This window comes from Lemur catta, chromosome 5 (genome assembly GCF_020740605.2).
Source record: "Lemur catta isolate mLemCat1 chromosome 5, mLemCat1.pri, whole genome shotgun sequence".
NCBI lineage: Eukaryota > Metazoa > Chordata > Mammalia > Primates > Lemuridae > Lemur > Lemur catta.
The window spans coordinates 37,069,160-37,088,068 of NC_059132.1; the positions used below are offsets into that span (position 1 = coordinate 37,069,160).

Genomic DNA, 18,909 nt, shown 5'->3' on the forward strand with positions numbered 1-18,909 from the left:
ACGGCTGTTCTCGCAGGTGCAGCTGCCCCCGTGCCAGGCCCACTCGTCACCTGGACAGGCAGGCAGGACGGGGGGGGGGGGACCTTTCTGAGGTCGTGTTTATGTAATGACATGAGGCAGTCATCAGGGGAGGCTGTTTAGAACCTCCCCCACCCCTAGGTGCCAAGGAGGCCAGAGACAGAGGGGCTGCAGGCTTGGGAAGCCACCCTGCTCATGGAGACACTGTAGGTTTTCCAAGGCAGAGACAAAATGTGACCTGGGACTTCCAAGGAACTCCTTACCTGCCCATCCATCCATCTACCCACCCACTGTCCTATGCAGTCACCCCCCTATCCACCCACCTATCCATCCATCCCTCTAGCTCCCCCATCCATCTGTTCATCCATCCATCTACCCACCCACCCGCTGCCTACCTGTTCATCCACCCACCCACCCGCCCTCCCATCTACCCGCTGCCTACCTGTTCACCCACCCATCTACCTGCTGCCTACCTGTTCATCCACCCACACACCCACCCACCCATCTACCTTCTGCCTACCTGTTCATCCACCCATCTATCCGCTGCCTACCTGTTCATCCACCCACCCACCCGCTGCCTACCTGTTCATCCACCCAGCCTCCTGCCCACCCATCTATCCGCTGCCTACCTGTTCACCCACCCAGCCACCCGCCCACCCATCTACCCGCTGCCTACCTGTTCATCCACCCATCTACCCGCTGCCTACCTGTTCATCCACCCACCCACCCGCTACCTACCTGTTCATCCACCCAGCCTCCCGCCCACCCATCTACCTGCTACCTACCTGTTCATCCACCCACCCACCCGCTGCCTACCTGTTCATCCACCCACACACCCGCCCACCCATCTACCTGCTACCTACCTGTTCACCCACCCATCTACCCACTGCCTACCTGTTCATCCACCCACCCACCCGCCCATGCATCTACCCGCTACCTACCTGTTCATCCACCCATCTACCCACTGCCTACCTGTTCACCCACCCATCTACCCGCTGCCTACTTGTTCATCCACCCACCTACCCGCCCACCCATCTACCTGCTACCTACCTGTTCATCCACCCACCCGCCCGCTGCCTACCTGTTCACCCACCCACGCACCCGCCCATCCATCTACCCGCTGCCTACCTGTTCGCCCACCCATCTACCCGCTGCCTACTTGTTCATCCACCCACACACCCGCCCACCCATCTACCTGCTGCCTACCTGTTCATCCACCCACACACCCGCCCACCCACCTACCCGCTGCCTACCTGTTCATCCACCCACACACCCGCCCAGCCACCCACCTGCTGCCTACCTGTTCATCCACCCAGCCACCTGCCCACCCATCTACCCGCTGCCTACCTGTTCATCCACCCAGCCACCTGTCTACCCATCTACCTGCTGCCTACCTGTTCATCCACCCAGCTATCCGCTCACCCATCCACACATTCATCCACGTATCTACTCACCCATCCTCTGGCCCTCCATCCATTCACTCCAGTGCTCTTTCACATGTTCACTCATCCAGACACCCAAGTAAAGGGAAAATTAAACCTAAAAAAGGTCCAAGGGAAGAAACCAACCAACCAACCATCCAGCCACTTTTATTTGCCCGTGCTGTGTTGCAGGCTCAGTGCTGACCCCGGGGAGTGAGACACATCCTAGATGCTGAGGGCTCCCAGCACGTGGGGCTGTGGGGCTGTGGTCTTAGAGGTATCTGAGTTTCACCAGTGGCTGTGGGGACGGGGTTCAGAGGAGACATCTCCTGGTGGCTCCACACAGTCACACAAGGCCTCTGCTGTCTGCCTTACACCATGAGCCCTCACATGCGAAAAGAGACACCCTGGGGACCAGCAGGAGCACAGGGACACAGCTGCGTGCACGAGCCCTAATCCCCCAGGCACGTCGAGAGACACACAGGTACCCGGGCACACACAGCAGGACACCAGAGGACTTCAAGGCGTAGTTACGTGACTAGTCCAGGAATCCTCAAGGTCACACACACATGGCAATGCAGGTGGACATATATCAGAACCCACAGCCTGCTGGAGGAGAGCTTTCCAGGCCGAGAGGCACTGGGTATAGCTGGACCCACAGCCAAGAGGCCTTGCTCGAATCTCTGCCTGTCACTCTGCCCTGGCAGCAAGACATCCAGGAAGCCCCGCTGGCCTGGCTGCTAACCGGCCCCTCAGCCCACCTGCTTTTCTGCCTTTGTATGAGGACAGTACCTCACCTCCCGGGACACACAGGCAATGGCAGGGGGTCCTGGAGGGGCATGGGACTCCCTGAGCTGGCCTTTGCCAGGTGATGACAGCCAAGTCCCTGTGATGGACACAAAGCCCACTCACCACAGTGGCTCATTTTGAGGCCACCACTCAGTGACCCTGCTCAAAAGGCCTGAGCTTAACAGTCTGGGGCTGGGGATTTGATTTCTTTCCCAGCTAATACCGATGAGATGACACTTCAGCCCCAGGCATCTGGGGACAGCTTGTGCCCACTTGGCAAATGGAACTCGAGAACCCAGCTATGTGAGGACCCTCGTGAGGCCAGGCCCCACGCCCAGGCCTCGCCCTCCTTACCCCAGAGTGAGAGCCAGCATCAAGAGAAGCACAGGCCACTGAATGATACAGGAAGACTTGATATAAATAAAGTATTCATATGAAAATAGTCTTTTATAAAATATTCTCTCTTATCCAGTGGCTCACTTTCCAAAAGATGGAAACTGCTGGCAGTTTATTATTATCTTTCCTCTCTCTGTATTCCAAACTTGATTTTTCTGATGGTGAAGTTTGAACTGGGGAGGGCAAAAGGGTGGGAAACATACTCTGGGGAAAATGTCTGCAAATTGAGACCAGCTTAAATTTCTGGACTAGTAGCCCCGAACAGCAAAAAATATAAATGTATGTGTGTGTGTGTGTATGTGTGTATAAAGGATGTCTGCTCTTGTATTTAAACATCTAGTGCTGCAAGGGGGTGGGCGGTATTCAGCTAGTAGAAATATCTGCATAAAGAATAATTATGTACAGCTCTACTCGGCTCCTTGTCCGAGCGACAAAATCATACCACTAGGAAAGCAAGCAGTCCACTTTGACTGCAGAAAATGGATCCTGACGAGGTGGAAGAATTCTTTTTAATTAAATAAATTAATATTATTTTTATCAGAATAAATTGTTAAATATTGCTATGATGAGGCCCCAGGGTCCAGAGTCCCTGCTGTGGAAGGCTCCGCTCCAGCCGTGGAGGGAGCTGGACAGTGTCTGGGGGAGGGCGGAGCAGCACTGGGTGTGGAACAGAATCGTCGAGGGCTCTGAGGGATTTTTCCCACACGTGCCTGCAGGAAACCCAGGAAAAGCGCCCTCCTCAGCAGAAAAGACAAGCTCAATGTTCCTGCGGTTCCCTGTGAAGATCTAGGCAGTGGCCTGCCAGGGAACTCGCAGCTTGGAAACTGTCTGGTCCTCCCGGCACATAGCTGGCGGCTGGCGGCTGGCGGCTGGCGGGTGGCGTGCCCGCGGTCCCAGGCTCACTTGCACGTGTACATCTCGGTGCGCTCGCTGCAGGTGTTGCACTTGACGTAGCAGCACCAGTGGAACTTGCAGTTGCACTGCCACACACGGGCATACTGGTGGGTGTTGTAGCCACGGCCGCAGCACATGAGGTCGCAGCCGCTGGCCTGGGGGGCCGTCTTGTTGCAGGCACGGCCTTGTGTGCCCACACTCCCCGTCACCGGGTCCTCCTCGCAGTAGTTGGGTGACTTCTCGATGTACACCAGGTCCGTGTCCATGGGCTTGCGGTACGACAGCGGCTTCTTGATCTTCAGGAAGGTGGGCCGCTTGTTGCGGCTGGCGCGCACAGGTTCCACGTGGACAGCCTCGTTGTACTTGTCCTTGAGCACATAGCCCAGCTCCCGAAACTGCGGCAGTGTGGTCCAGCATGTCTTGGTGGTACACGAGCCTGACACGCCGTGGCACTTACATTCCAGCTTCATGTTCTCCTCCAGGATCTGCAGGGGCGGGCGGGGAAGAGCACAGCGCAGGTCACTGCACGGGATGGCCAAGTGCCGATCCCAGCCGGGCCCAGCCCCTACCCCACCTCGCTGGGTCTGGCTCTCGTTTTTCTTTTTGGTGCAGAAAACTCAGACTTGGATTCCAATCCCTCTCTCCTCTGGCCTTTGTGCTGTGCCTGTCCCCCGGAACTCGCTTGCCCTCCTTGCCTCTCAACTCCTCTGTGGTCCCTAAATTGGCACTGCGACCAGTCCCACCCAGTCCAGACCACATATAGGCTCTCTTTGGCCCACGCAGGCTTAAAATCAATTTTAAACCAATATTTAAAAACCAGGAGAGTTTACTTTAAAAGATAGACTTCCAGGTTTTCTTGGCAAACAAGGGGCATCTGGTGACACTGGGATGAAACTCAAAATGTTTAACAACTGACACCATTGGGTGCTGACCTGCTGGCACAGAAGCTGGCCCCCAGAGGCAGGATGCACATCTCATTGTGTTCTTGCTCGCTGCATTGCCACATGGCGACAATACCTGGAGCTACACCAGCAGCTGCCTACTTCACAGGTTGACATCCCCAAGTTGCCATAGTCCTCACTACTCCCTATTGCCTCCCTGATCGAGCTGTGGTTTCTCAGAGGTCATCTGCTTTGGTCATTTATGATACCTGCTATGCCCCTGCGGGCATCTGAGTCTGGGAACCCTGCCTCTGAGTGACTCAGGAGTTGGGGACACCCTGGCAGCCGTCCCCAACTCCTCACACTGCGTGATGTACCCCTTCTTCCAAGCTCCCAATACCTGAGGGGTTGCCATCATCCTAGCATGAGAGGCAGCACCATACAATAGGTAAAAAACTGGGTCCCCTGATTCTGGACCCAGGATTTTAATCCTGGATCTACCGTGAACCTGCTGTGTGTCTTTGGGCAATCCGCGTCAGCCCTCTGTGCAACAGTCTACCACGTGCAGAACGGGGAAAATAACAGCACCGTGTTCCAATCACACAATAGCACACTACACAGCAGGAAAGAACGAGTGACTAACACACACACACACACACACACACACACACACAGAAGAATGGATCTGTAAGAGGCAATGTTGACTGAAAGAAGTTGGACACTAAAGAGAACATACTTTATGATTTCGTTTACACAAAGTTCAAGAATTGACAAAACTAATGGATGTTTTTCATTTAAACTTTATTTACGTATGTAGACAGTGGACCAGAGTTGGCCTGTGAGCCACATTTTGGTGTTTCAGAATATCTCAGCAATAAAGAGGTGACATTTCACCAAACTCCTCATAGCACAGGATATTTAGGTTGTTTTCAGGGGCTTTTTTCTCAAAAAAACAATAGTTTTTTCCTCTTTCTCTCTCTCTCTCCTTCCTCCCTCCCTTTCTTTCTGTTTTCAACTATAAGTAACATGGAAGGAAATATCTTTGGGGCTAAAGCTTCTCTTCCTTCCTCCTCCCTTCAGCCTGATTTCATCCTAACAGACATTTATTGAGCTCCTACTGTGTACCAGGCCTAGGGATGGGGGTACACTGGTGAGCACAGTTGTGAGCAAAGTGTGTGAACATGTAGACAGTCCTTCACTCAGACTGTCAAATTGCTTTTGCCTGTCGTATTGTGAAAGAATACATGAATGAATGAGTAAATGGGCATTTATTAACCACCTGTGCCCACACTGGGCCCGTGATTTTCTATATGGCATCTTACTGAAGGCCGTGAAGTTGGTATGATAATGATTCCATTTTACAGAAAAATTTAAAACTCTGAGGCTCAACTAAGTCTCAGAGCTGGTCTATGAGACATTCTGAGGCAAGGGGCTTAGAGCTGAGGGGTGTGAATTAAGCACTTGCTGGCCACTTATTTGCTATGTGACCTTGGGGATGTCACACTCCCTCTCTGGGCCTCAGTTTCCTTAACTCTAACATAAAATGAAGACAATTCCATCTTTTCTGACAAAAGTCAGGGTGCTGGAACAGAATCAGACATTCAAAAAACTGTCATTAGTTTTGCCTCTGGCCCTGGGCCTGTTCGGGGTGCTGGGGATGCAGAGGTGACAAGATAAGCTTTCTGACTCCAAGGATAGGTTCATGTTCCCTCCCACCCCTAAGAGTTCTGCCTCCAGCACAGGTGACCAGGGGTTGGCTAACAGGACCACCAGGAAGGGAGGGCCGCCATGTTTCAACCTCAGTATCTGCAATCAGATGAGCCAGTGACACCGCAGGGATCCAGAATGTTCAGGGACAGGACTGGCCGGGTTCCAGGACACCTGGTGTCACAGAGCACCTCCTGCATGCCAAGACTCTCACATGACCCCCTACCCATACAGCCCCTTCAGATGGTGTGTCCCCAAAATAACATGGATATCCCTTCTGGTTTTCGGTGATGGGATAGTTCCCACATGTCCAGACCCCCTTTCTGGCTTGGCCCAAGAATTAGGAGAAAACACAAAGACTCGGCAGTGTGATCGTGCACATGGCAGGCAGGGTCAGGCGGGCACTTCTGAGGAACGAGGGCTTGGTTGATTGAGATTCTATAGCACAGAGACATCAACACGGAGATGCCCATAGGCATTTGAAAGGGACGATGACAGTATTGATTGCTGGCTGGTATGCAGAGCACCTGGAATGCTCATACGCTGCTGAGTGTGTAGACACAGTGCAGATACGTCGGAAACCCATTTTTCAGTATCTGATAAAGCTGAAGATACACATATCTATGACTTACATTTCACTGCCAAGATATATACACCGGAGAATCGTATTATGTGTGCACAGGAAACAGGTTCAAGAATGTTCACAGCAGCAACGTTCATAATGACCCCGAATTGGGCGCCATCCAGATGACCATCCATGGTGAATGGATAAACGACAGTATGTGCATTCAATGGAGCACAATAGGGCTGTGACAATGAATAGCTGCAAACCACACTAACAGGGACTAACCTCAGAAATGCAGCGCGGAGGGAAAAAAACAAGTCATTAATGATTTCCACAGAATGATTTCATTTGTATCAAGTTCAAAGGCAGGCAAAACTGGATTGCATTATTTAGGAATGCATCCACAGGGAGAGAGTATAATAAAAAGTAAAGAAATGAGGGTCCCAAATATCAAGATAGCATTATCCCCAGTGGGGCTGGGGGAGTGTGGTTGGCCAGGGTCACCCAGTGGTCTTTTGGGGTGGTGGCAGTGTTCTGTTCCATAATACAGGTAATGGTTACATGGTCAGGTTTTATAATTATTCTTTTAAATGAACATGGATATTCTATGTACTTTTTGCACACAAGCAATATATTACAATTATAAAAATGCTATGGGTACAATGGCCAATAAACATACGAAAAGATGCCCGGCATCATTAGTCATCAGGGAAACATGAGTCAAAACCACAATGAGATACTACGTCACACTCACTAGGATGGCTAAAATAAGGAATACAGACAATAACAAGTGTTGACAAGAGTGTGGAGAAATAGGATCTCTTATACACTGCTCGTGAGAGTGTGAAATGGTGCAGCCACTTGGCAAGAAAGGCTGGCAGTCCCTCAATGTGTTATACATAGAGCTATCATATGACCCAACAATCCTCCTCTTAGATATGTACCCAACAGGAATGAAAACATATGACCACAGAAAAACTTGTACATGAATGTTGATAGTAGTATTACTCATAATAGCTAACAAGTGGGAAAAAACCCTAATGTCCCCCATCAACTGATTAATGGATTAAAAATATGGTATACTCACAACAGTGGAACATTATTCAGCCACAGGACGGAATGAGGCACTAACAGAAGCCACGACAGGGATGAACCTCGAAAACATTATGCCAAGTGAAAGAAGCCAGTCACAGAAGGCCACTTGCTGTGTGATTCTGTTTCTATGCGATACCTGGAATAGGCAGATCCGGGAAGACACACAGGAGCTTAGTGGCTGCCTAGGGCAAACAATAGGGGCATGGGGAGTAACTGCTAAGGGGTGTAGGTTTCTTTTTGAGGTGATGAAAATATAAAATTGATTGTGATGATGGTTGCACTTATCTGCAAATATGTTAAAAGCCATGAAATTGCATACTTTAAATGGCTACATTGTATGGTATGCAAATTATACCTCAACAAAGTTGTTTTATTAAGAAAGGCAATAGGAAACCCCTGGCAGGTCCCGGTGAGAAGGCGATGTGAATGCTAGTGTGTATTTCCAAGTCTGTGACACCAAATGCTGTCATTGCAGCGGACTGGCTCCTGGGCCTTGGGTAGGGGTCGCTGCCCCTCCTGCCCCACGCAGCCCCCCCCCTCCAAAACTTGAGCCCAAAATTTGGGCTCCCTCTTCCTCTGTGGTCACTGATGGCCTGAGGCCATGGTGGTATTGAATGGGCCCCTAATCAGGTGACATCCAGCCCGCTAAGCCTGCAAACTCTGCAATTTGAGAGCCTCAGTGATTGCATTATGTCTGCATTAAGCCAGGCACAATCACAGCTGCCCTGGCCAGGGCTGGTCACCCAGACGGGCACCCAGCCCTCTCCCTGAGGCAGGGGACAACAGGAGAGGAGGCATGTGAGGGACAAAGTTGCATTCTTTGCACTCCCCACCCCCACCCTTCGCGGCCAGGATGGCTACCAGCTTCTGAGCAGCCAAAGTGGCTTCTAAGCTCTGGATTCTGCACTTCAGTGTCAGGCCGTCTGAGGCCTTATGGGCTCTAGGACTCCACACAGCTTCCCAGTGCCTGGCACACAGCAGGTGCTCAGGAAATGCCCAAAGGCAATTCACAGACAGGATGCCTCCAGACTACTCTGCAATAGGTATGCCCCAGGCCCCAGCTGGCTGAATGTTCAGGGTCCCAGAGGCCCTGCCAGTCCGGCCAGGCGTCAACCCTGCCTGCATTGCTGGTCGGACGCAAAGTCTGGAGGACCCAGGGAGGAACGATGGTGGAGGGAGGGGACAAGCAGGGCTTGGAGCCACTGGTGTGGAAGCACATCAATATGTCATGTCAGTGGCTGCACTGCTGGGTCCAGGTTAAAGACCAACCACATAAGACTGCTGGGGTTTGCCATTCCACCATCCTGTGACGCTGAGACTTCACAATGCAAAAGGAAAATAAACGAGAAAATAAATCTGTGAATCTGGTATCTGGCCTGAGCAGGCCCTTCCAGATGGGTCTGGCCAGTGGATGGCGCTGGCAGGAAGTCAGAGGGCAGGAGCACAGTTCTGGAAGTTATTGCACCCTCCTTGTTCCCTGCTGGGCCACTCAGGAGGGCTGCAATTTCCTACCCAAGGTCACAGCTCCCGCTGGGACGTCCTCTGTGTAAGCCCTCCTGGATTCTAGCAGCTCAGCCTCCTCACAAAGGAGTAAAGGCTCCCCGGCGCGGTCAGCCCCAGGGTGCTACACCATCCCTTTGGGTTCCTTTAACTTTGTCCTGTTTTGTTAGTGAATGCTCTTTTTAAAATAGCTTTTTTCAGTACAATTCACATACCATACAATTCACCTGTCTAAAGTATACCAATCAATGGTTTTTAGTATATTCACAGAGTTGCGCGACCATCACTACAGTCTCATTTTAGAACACTTTTGCCATCCCAAAAGTAACTCGATACCCGTTAGCAGTCACTCCCCATTTCCCCTCTTTCCAGTCCTGGGCAGCCACTGATCCACCTTCTGTCTTTATAGATTCGCTGTTCCACACATTCCTATAAATACAATCACATACTATGTGGCCTTCAAGCTTCCTTCATTCAGTATGAAGTTCTTGAGGTTCATCCCCGATGTAGCAGGTGTCAGAATGCCCTTCCTTTTCGTGGCTGAATAATACTCCATGGTATGGACATACCACATTTTATCCACTCATTTCTTGGACAGCAGTCTCTTCTTAAACTCTGCCTAATTTCCCAGTCTGCATGTGCCGGTTACACCTAGCCGTGGCCTCAGTGGAATCCCTGGCTCCTCTGTGGCAGGGCGCAGCACAAGCCCATTCTCCTGCCTTCCAGGCCCAGCTCTTTCCACAGCAGCTGCCTCCTCTGGAGCCCGCTCGGCCCTCCGATGCCTCTCAGCCCTGCACCCGCCCTTCCTCGTTTGGAAGGTGCATCTTACCACCATTGAGTAATGAATGACCCAGCAATTCGACTGCTGAATATGTACCCTGTGGGGACACTGGTGCTTGTGCAAAACAGCAAATCTACAGAGGCATTATCTGAAATATCCAAAGGCCAAAAGAATGTAAAGATGTACCTACCAGTGGGGACTGGTTATATAAATTAAGCTGGAATGTCCTACAGCTGCAAAAGGGAATGAGCTGGCTCCTCGTGCTCACTGACCAGGGCCAATTTGCAAGGTACATGGTTAAGAGAATGAAGCAAGGTGCAGAAAAGTATGCAGAGGGTGTGCTTGTTTGTGTGAGAAATAAAAGACCTGTATATGTATGCTGGTAGAGCACAGAATGTCTCTGGAATAATACATGAGAAATTGGAAAGGGTGGCTGCCTCTAAAAAGGGCACCTGGTGCCAGGGGACAAGGTGGATGGACAGGAGCCTTATATTTCGTGGGATTATCTTTTGCACCTTTTGAATATTCTACCATGTCAGAAAAAAGTCACCTCCTCCACAAAGCCTTCCCTGATTGTTGGCGTAGACCGTGACTCTCTCGTGGTTTCCATAGCTGTCCTGGGCCATTAGAGTCCTTGTCCCCTCGGCTCTGTGATGACGTGCCTATATGTCAGCATCTCCCATTAGGCCAGCAGATCTTTGTGGTGTACATGGAGACACAGCACCCCAGTCGCCCTGCAGGGAGGACTTGCTCCCCAGCTACTGGTAAAACCAGCTCTCAGAAAAAACAAAAGCCCTGTTTTGTAGTGTTTTCCCAATTTCTGTGGGATAAATTAAATGCTCCCACCATGGCTGATTTTAAGCTACCAACAGGCAGATAGGTCTGGGCTCTAGCACCCAGCTGGGCCAGGAGCCTGACCAGCACACAGCCTCCGGCCATCAGACCCCGCAGGGTCTGCTGCAGAGAACAGCTTTCCCTGGTGGCCTGCATCTGGCGCCGAGAGACAGGTGAGAGGTCTGGCCATTGTAGCCAGGGGCAGGCCATCTGACAGGCCGTGTCTGCTCCAGGTTGCCCCACGGAGGCTTCGCTGGGCTGGCATCCCAGCTCGGCACCTGCCGCTGTCTGGTCCTGCTCCTCCTCTTCCCCTCCACCCATGCCCAGCAAGCATCTTGGGCCTGAAGCTCCATCTCAGCCTCTGCTTCCAGAGAACCCCACCTGCCACACCGCTTGGGTGGCTGGGGCCAGGCCATTCACCTCCACATCCCCAGGCTCTGACAAAGAGCCTGGCACGGACAAGGTGCTTGCGGGGGGTTGCAAGAGGAAAGAGGAGCCTAGCATGTGTCTGCCCACACACACACCTGCTCACTCACCCGTTTTACCGTGAGCACCGACTGTGTGCTGTCTGGCGTCCCCCCTGCCGTGGAGCTCCTGGAGCACCAAGACACGAGCAGGGGCTGTGCTGGTCTCTGAGCCTGCAGCCCAGGCCAGCTCTGACTTGCTGTCTCAAACCAAAAGTAGCCCTGGAATCCATGATCCCCCCCAAATCTAATTCTAAGTTGGTGAGTGCGGTGAGGAGTGGGAGAGAGAACCAGGAGGTGCTGCTCTCGTGTGCAGCTCCTGGAACCTCCCCCAGGGAGGCCAGGGCGAAGCCGGCAGCCAGCTAGCAGGAAGGATAAATTATAACAGAATTGGCCAAACTTATGGTGACGGGGGAAGGGCATTTCAGACCAGGGGACAGGGATCGAGAGCCTGAAGAAGGACAACGCTTGAGGAAGAGCGTGCATTGAGGGCATAATGGAGAAATTCCCAGTGCAGGGAGTGGCCAAGAAGAGTGGCATCTGGGGAGCAGAACGGTCTCTGGTGCTACCGGAATCGAGCTCCAGTCAGCTCAGGTGCCTGCAGAGGATACTGCGAGTGGAGTCCCAGACAGAATTCAGTCCCCTCCACAGACTGGAACATGCGGTTGAAACCAGCCCGAAGAGGGGTAAACATCTATAATCTTTGATACTTAAAAAAAAATTGATCGTAAAATCACAGGATGGGAGAGCCTAAGAAAGACTGAAAGCTTAGATAGTTACAAGTTCAATATGAGCTAAGAGGCTGCTAAAACACCAACAGTCTGAAGCCATAATAACTAGGGCCTGATGCCCACAGTAAGGGAGGGGATGGTCTTGCTCTGTGATTTTTAGAACTGAGCTATGCCCAGGAGACGACGGAAACAGAGTATGTCTAGAGGGGAGAGTTAGAAACCCGCATTGAATGAACTGCAGCTGCTCAGCTGGAGAAGAGTTTCTGGGGTCCCTGGTCACTGCCCAGTCAGTGGGGGGGGGTCTCAGGGAAGCAGATCCCTGCTCAGGGAGGGGCCGGCTTCCTCCACCAAGCTCACCATGGCTCAAGAGGGCTGCCAAGGGGGTGATGAGCTCCCTGTCCTGGAGGGTGTGTAAGCAGCAGCGGGGGTCTATAAAGGGGATTCCTGCACCAGGTTGGGTGGGGCTACAACCAAGATCCTTCTCTGTCCCCAGTGGTGCCCCAAACCTGTCTGGAGCAGCAGGAAGGATTTTCTGCACTGCTGGAGGGAGAAAAATCGATCTCTTTCTGACAGGTCCCCCCGGAAGTGCCAACAATGTATTAATGCCAGGTGCTGCCCAGAGAGCAGAATTACCCAGGGTGGGGTTCTCAGGCCTGGGAGGGGCCCAGGGAGAAACTTGGCTCCAGAAAATTCCTTGATTCATAATGCCAAATACATGCTATCAAAGTCAGCCTCCTGGGCCTGTCCGGGACCCTTGGGGCCGCCCAGATGACCTGGCGCTGAACTTCCTGGAAGAAGGAAGGGATTTTGAGGGGAGGGGCCACACAGCAACCTCTGGCCCCCAGGCGGTGCATGCCGCATGCACTCCTGTGACCAGAAGCGTCTGTCACCCTCCACAGCACTCTCAGGCGAATCTAATTTTAAAAACCAAAAGCTGTTTAAAAATCAAAAGCCACTGCTCCCGCTCCCACCGCACTCTGAGGCACTCGCACTCCAGACATGGCCTGGAAGAGGCCTCCCACCTCCCAGGGGTCAACGGGCACAGCTCCTGCTCCTGCGGCCTCCTCCCGGGAGGCTTTTCCATTCACCTCTGGGCCCAGCCCAGCTCTTCCTCAGAGAGCCTCACCCGACCTGAGCGGGATCCCTGCAGCACCTGACAGCCTCATCTTGGTCAAGCCCCCGTGGCCTCGGAGCTCTGCAAATGATGCCTCAGCGAGGCTTTCCCCAGCCACCAAAACTGAAATAGCACCACCGGTCATCACCAAGGACAAGTGACTCAGACCAGCCAGGGCCAAGCAGAGTGAGTCCTGGGAATTCAGTGTGAACAGAAGACAAGTGTTGGTTATTTCCTGCCAGATATGAACAGCAGGGAATGCCAGGGCCAGAGCTGTGGAAACGCATCTTGGTACCATGCAGGGCTGAGAATGGTGCCAGCTAACATGGCAGAGCTGTGAAAGAGAGAGGCGGTGAGGGGTGCATGCAACTGGCTCCTGGGAATAGCATTTGCACCCTGGATCAAGCTGGACCTGAATTCATTACCACGGACCATTCAAGTTCCATGGACTAATGAATTCCCTTTGTTCTTAAGCCAGCTTGAGTTTCTGTCATTACAGTATAATGTATCTCAACTGGTACAGAGATCCTTTCATTTGTACCGTGGACACGCCTTTTGTAGAGCAGATAGCCAGTACCTAGGTGATGGGTTTTAAGCTGCCGATGGCATGGAGCAGGTCTGGGGAGCCAAGGACTGGTTTGCCCAAAAAGGCCTGGGGGAGGGGGTCCAGGACCCGGAGCACTGGAGATGGTGGCTCTGGGTTAGCTGGGCATCAGTTTCTTCCTCCCCGTTGACCCCCTCTGAGTTTGGCCAACGTGGCTCCTCTGCAGGGAGCAGTTGGTTCTGGACCATTTGCATCTCAGGCAATGAGCAGTGACTCGGGCAATCAGAATCGGTCTCTCCACGGCAGCACAGTGTGACAAAAGGCAGCCTGAAGCAGTAGAGCCAGCACCAGTGGCAGGGCCAGGCAGCCCAAGAACCTTGGGTCAAATTCCACTTCTAACACCACATGCTGGTGATGGCAGAAATGGCTGAAGGAGCTAGGTGTGGTGGCTCACGCCTGTAATCCCAGCAACTCAGGGGGCTGAGGCAGGAGGATTTCTTGAGCAACATAGGAAGATTCAGTCTCTAAAAAGTAAAAAAATTAGCCTGGCGTGGTGGCACACACTTACAGTCCCAGCTACTCAGGAGGCTGAGGCAGGAGGATCGCTTGAGCCCAGGAGTTGGAGGTTACAGTGAGTTATGATCACCCTACTGCACTCCAGCCTGGGTGACAGAGGGAGACACTGTCTCTTAAAAAACAAAAAAAGAAATAAGTAAAGAAAAGAGAAATAGCTTACGGAAGGGAACACCATCTGGCTCTATTTCCTCACTACAGCCTTCCTGCCTCTGACCACAGAGGCTAAAAACATAAGGCATCTTCTGATAAAAAGAGAGACCTGAGAGTGATTTCTCACTTTCTATGTTTGGATGCTGTGGTGTCAGAGTGTGATTCCTGGAGCTTAGGCAGCTGTTTTGTGACCAAGAGGCAAGAGAACCAGAGGCTTACAGGGTGACAATGGCAGAGTAGAAGGGTGAAAACAGTCTGGGCCCACAAAGAGATTGCTGAGCTTCTAAAAGACACTATATCCAGACTTATTTTGCAAGAAAAAGCAAACTTCTATCATGAAAGCCATTTCTAGAAAGGCATTCTGTTACTTGCAACCAAAGGTCTCCTAAGTGACTTGTTCTTCACTGTAAAGCAGGGGCAAGTCCTTCCTCACAGGGAATGGTGGGGAGTAAACGAGAGCAGGGCCTAGTGCAGGCTTGTCACAGGACGGGTCCCAGCCTGTGGGAGGTTTTCCCGTTCTGTCCAGGGGATGCCAGGATAAGCCAGCACAGGGCTGGAAGGGCAGCACTGTGGGGTAGAAGGAGCATTCGGGTGGGGGTCCTGCTTCTGCTTCTCCACTGCTGTGTGGCTGCAGACAAGTCCCTTTCCCCCTCTGGGCCTCAGTTTTCCCTACGTGTACCATGTAGGCAGTAGAGGGAGATCTTTGAGAGTGAAGACAGGGACAGAGCAGGACGGGAGGGCAGCGGGAAGGGAGAAGCAGGCTGAGGTTGGCACGTTTTCCCAGATGCTCCTGGGGTAGGAGTCAGTTTTGGGTGTTGCGGTGGCCACAGAGACACGGGGAAGTGCCGGTCCCCCAGAGGTCATTCGGAGGGCCTGTCGGGCCCTGCTGACGAGGCCCAGCCTGCTGTCCTCCCGCCTCCCCTTGCCCGGGCTGCCTCGCCCCAGAGGCTGCCCCCGAGGCTGGTCTGTGCTGCCCCTGAGATGGCCACCTTTGCTCTGCCCACGCGGCCATCCGCTCCTGGTCCCTGCAGTGTCTTCCTCCTTCTGGGCTGCCCATGGTGCCATCTCCCACTCTCAGATCCAACCACCCTCTCCCCAGCAGGAGGCTTGTTCCGGAACCTTCTCCAGGAAGGATCCATGTCAGCCCGGCCACCAGGTACAGGAGGGCCCCCCGTCACGGAGGCGTCCAGAAAGCAGACGGAAGCTGTGCTGGGTGTGCAGGCCTCCTCTCCGGAAGGCTGGTGGCGTGGTTTTCACAGAAGGCCCTGGCTGGGTTCACCTCGCGGGGACTTGCTGCAGGAGACGGTCACCGAGTCCTGCCGGCCTCCTCCCCTGTGCCCCCGCGCCCCAGCGCCCCAGCGGCCCACGTTCCTCGGCTGCAAACGCCGGCCCGCACCCACCGCGTGAAGTGCGTGCCCACCGGCTTCCGTGCGGGGCAGGAGCTGTGCCTGAGGGCTGCTCGGCCCCGCGCCACCGCGTCCCTGGGGGCCTGGCCCTCCAGCTTCCGGTCAGGTCCAGCCCCTGGGAGAGCGCACAGGGCCGGGCGGCAGCAGGGGAGATGCTGGGGTGCCTATTCCCGGACTCCCCGCCCACGGTCCGCTCCCTCCACCTGTAGCCGCGCCTCTGCCCTGCCACGCTGTCCCCACCAGCACTGCTCCTCCGAGCCTCCGGGTGGGACATTAGCCACCTCCTTGAGCCTCAGTTTTGTCTCCTCATTAAATGGACCCCACGGAACACACCTGGCGGTGGCAGCATCGGGACCACAGGAGCACACGCAGGGCGGGGCCAAGCGGGCTCTGGGCAGCCCGGCTGTGCGCACGGTCGCCGCATCACCGAAGGTGCGCGAGGGAGCTCCGCCTTCGCCTTAGGCGCAGAGCGGGGCAATTTCTCAGCAGAGACTCAGCGCTGGCTTCACACCCAGGCTGCTCTGTCACAACTTCCCTGTGCACGCCTGTCCCTCCCACCAGACTAGGAGCCCTGCCCTCCTCCGGCACAGCCACCGATTCCGAGTCCGCGGCTGTCTCCAGTGCTTGCCATTCAGTCTGCACGGCGGCCTCGTGGGCAGATGCACGCCACCACCCCCGTTTCACAGGTGAGGAGGCTGCCGAGCACGCGTCACGGGGCCGGCCGAGCCACACGGATAGGAAGGGTTGGAACTGGGCTTTGAACCCAGCGTCTCACTCTAGAGCTCTGTGCTGCAGCTGAACAGAAGGAAGGTGGGCAGGACAGGGTGGCCTTGCCCGCGCAGCGGGGTAAGCACAGCTGCTCTGCGGAGTGGGGGCTCCAGGGTGCCACCGAGATGCCTCCTTCAGCACCCGCACCCGCTCCCCGGCGCTGTGAGCGCATCGAGTTCCTCCCCAGGCACTGCCCCCCGTGGGAGCTGCCCCACACACGGGGGCCCGGGGTCCAAGGCCGTCTCTGTGCCTGCCCGGCGCACACTGCGGCTTTCTCGGGGGACGGGGGGGGGCAGCTGAGGTCTCTGCTGCTGCAGCACCGCGGGCCGGCTCCTCTCCACGCCCAGGGCTGCCTCCTCGCCTCCTGCAGGTGCGTCTCACCAGAGCCCTGCCCGGGACACGCCCTGCTCGCAGGTCTCCACATCAGGATTTCTGTTCAAGGAACCCGAGCTAGAGCACCGTGGAACTCAGTGGGCAGGAGCCTTGGAGCCGCCCTGGGAGACGAGGGGTGTGGGTGCCCCACGGGGAGGGACGCTGCAGGCTGCCAGCCAGAGCTGCCGCCACTTCCTCCCCTCCCCATCTCCCTGCTCCTCCTCCTCCTGCTCCTCTTCCTCCTCCTCAGGCTCCTCCTCCCCCTCCTCCCCCCTCTGGTGTGTTGATCCTTCATGAGCAGAAAGCTGCAGCTGTGTTCCTTTGGGCAACCCAGATGAAAGAGGGAAAAAAAATAGCTTTTTTTTTTCTGTAAACATTTGGAGTATTTTCTTTTTGATGCATTCTTTAAGTCATACTAGACGCACTGACTTCAAGCACATTCTCCTGTCTGACTCAGGTGGGCACGGCAGGGGGAAGCCGCATTCCACAGAACGGGGCCACCGGAATGCGATCGGGTAGCCCTGACGCACAGGGAAGCACGGGAAAAGGGACTTCAACCCAAACCAGAGAGAAGTTTCCTGATCTAGATCGGGGGCCTTCTGAAATCAGGGTTCGTCAGGTCACAACTGCTCCCTGTTGCCCTGGGGTTACAGCCTAGGTTCTGTTGCCACACTCTGGAGGCCCTCTGTGAACGGGCCTCTGCCCAGATTTGGGGTCTTGTTGGCACCTGCACCTGGTGGACAAATGGCCCCTCACCCCCAGACTGTCTCTAGGTCCCCACGTCCTCCCAGTGCACCCGTATGGCCTGCACAGTCGCACACACACACACCCCACAAACGTGAAGGGAGCCCAGAGGGTGGGGGCCAGGGCCCTGGGCCGGGCCTCAGCTCTGCTCCCCTGGAAACTAGGGCTGACACCTGGCTTCCATCAAGGGCTTTTAGAGCAGCAAGCCCATTTCAGAGGAGGAATCGTGCCACCTCCTGCCCCCACCTCTCTCTCCCAGACACACTCCGCTGGCCCGCTCTCAAGCTCCCAGCCCTGGAGGCAGTTGGGCCTGCTCAGGGGCGGGGGCTGCCCCTGGGGGTCTGCCCTAGAGTCCAGGTTAGGTGGGGACTGGGGACTGTGGCCTGGACTGAGGCCAGCAGGTGACCCCAATTATGGCATAAGGCGTGGGGAGACTGGCTGGAGGGCCACAGAGCCACCCAACCCACCTGTCCGTCCCAGTTCTGGGGCACCACGGACCGGCCTTGGCATTCATCCAGTCATTCATTCATCCACTCATTCATTCATCTCTCCACCCCCTGTTAATTTAATCCCTGCCCTGGGCCAGGCCCAGCGGCTGGTGGCCAGGTGGGCGTAAGGGGGCAAGTCCCTTGCTCCCTGGGAGCTCACACCTGGAGGGGAGGGGGGAGTGGCAGCATAGCCAACTGTCACACCACCACGAGGCCAACACAACCTCCACCGATGGTGGCTCTAACGCAAAGAGCAAACCTGCCCCACCTCTGGTCACAGCCCCCTGTGCTTCCTGTCCCACAACCAGACTGGAAAATATTTTTGAAACAATCAGAGAAATCCAAATCAGATGAGGTGTTACATGGAATCGAGCAATTGTTCACTTTGCCTGGGGTGACGGTTCTGCTGTGGTTTGTGTTTTCTAAAGGCCCTTAGTGACCAGGGATGCACAGTGAAGAATGTGCGGCTGAAGCAGCCTGATGTCTGGGGTTTGCCCTAAACCATTCCAGCCGCGGGGCGCTGGGTGGAGAGAAAGCAATGCTGAGGGCTGTGGGCCAAAGGCCGGGTGGTTGACGCTGGGGGTTGGGTGCAGGGGGCTCATTATGCCGTTGTCTCTCCATCTGTCCCACAGGCGTCCCACTGGCTCATGCTCCTCTGGGCCTTTGCACCT

The 18,909-nt window shown here is 54.5% G+C and overlaps 1 protein-coding gene across 1 annotated transcript in view; it reads right to left on the reverse strand.

Moving 5' to 3' along the window:
- Nucleotides 1–3,118: 3,118 nt before the first annotated feature.
- WNT7A (Wnt family member 7A) overlaps nt 3,119–18,909 on the reverse strand; it is a 52,238-nt gene continuing 36,447 nt past the window's right edge. The window contains exon 5 of the mRNA XM_045552588.1: nt 3,119–4,003. Coding sequence (XP_045408544.1) covers nt 3,524–4,003 — 480 coding nt within the window. The 3' untranslated portion in view covers nt 3,119–3,523. The remainder of the gene's footprint in view (nt 4,004–18,909) is intronic.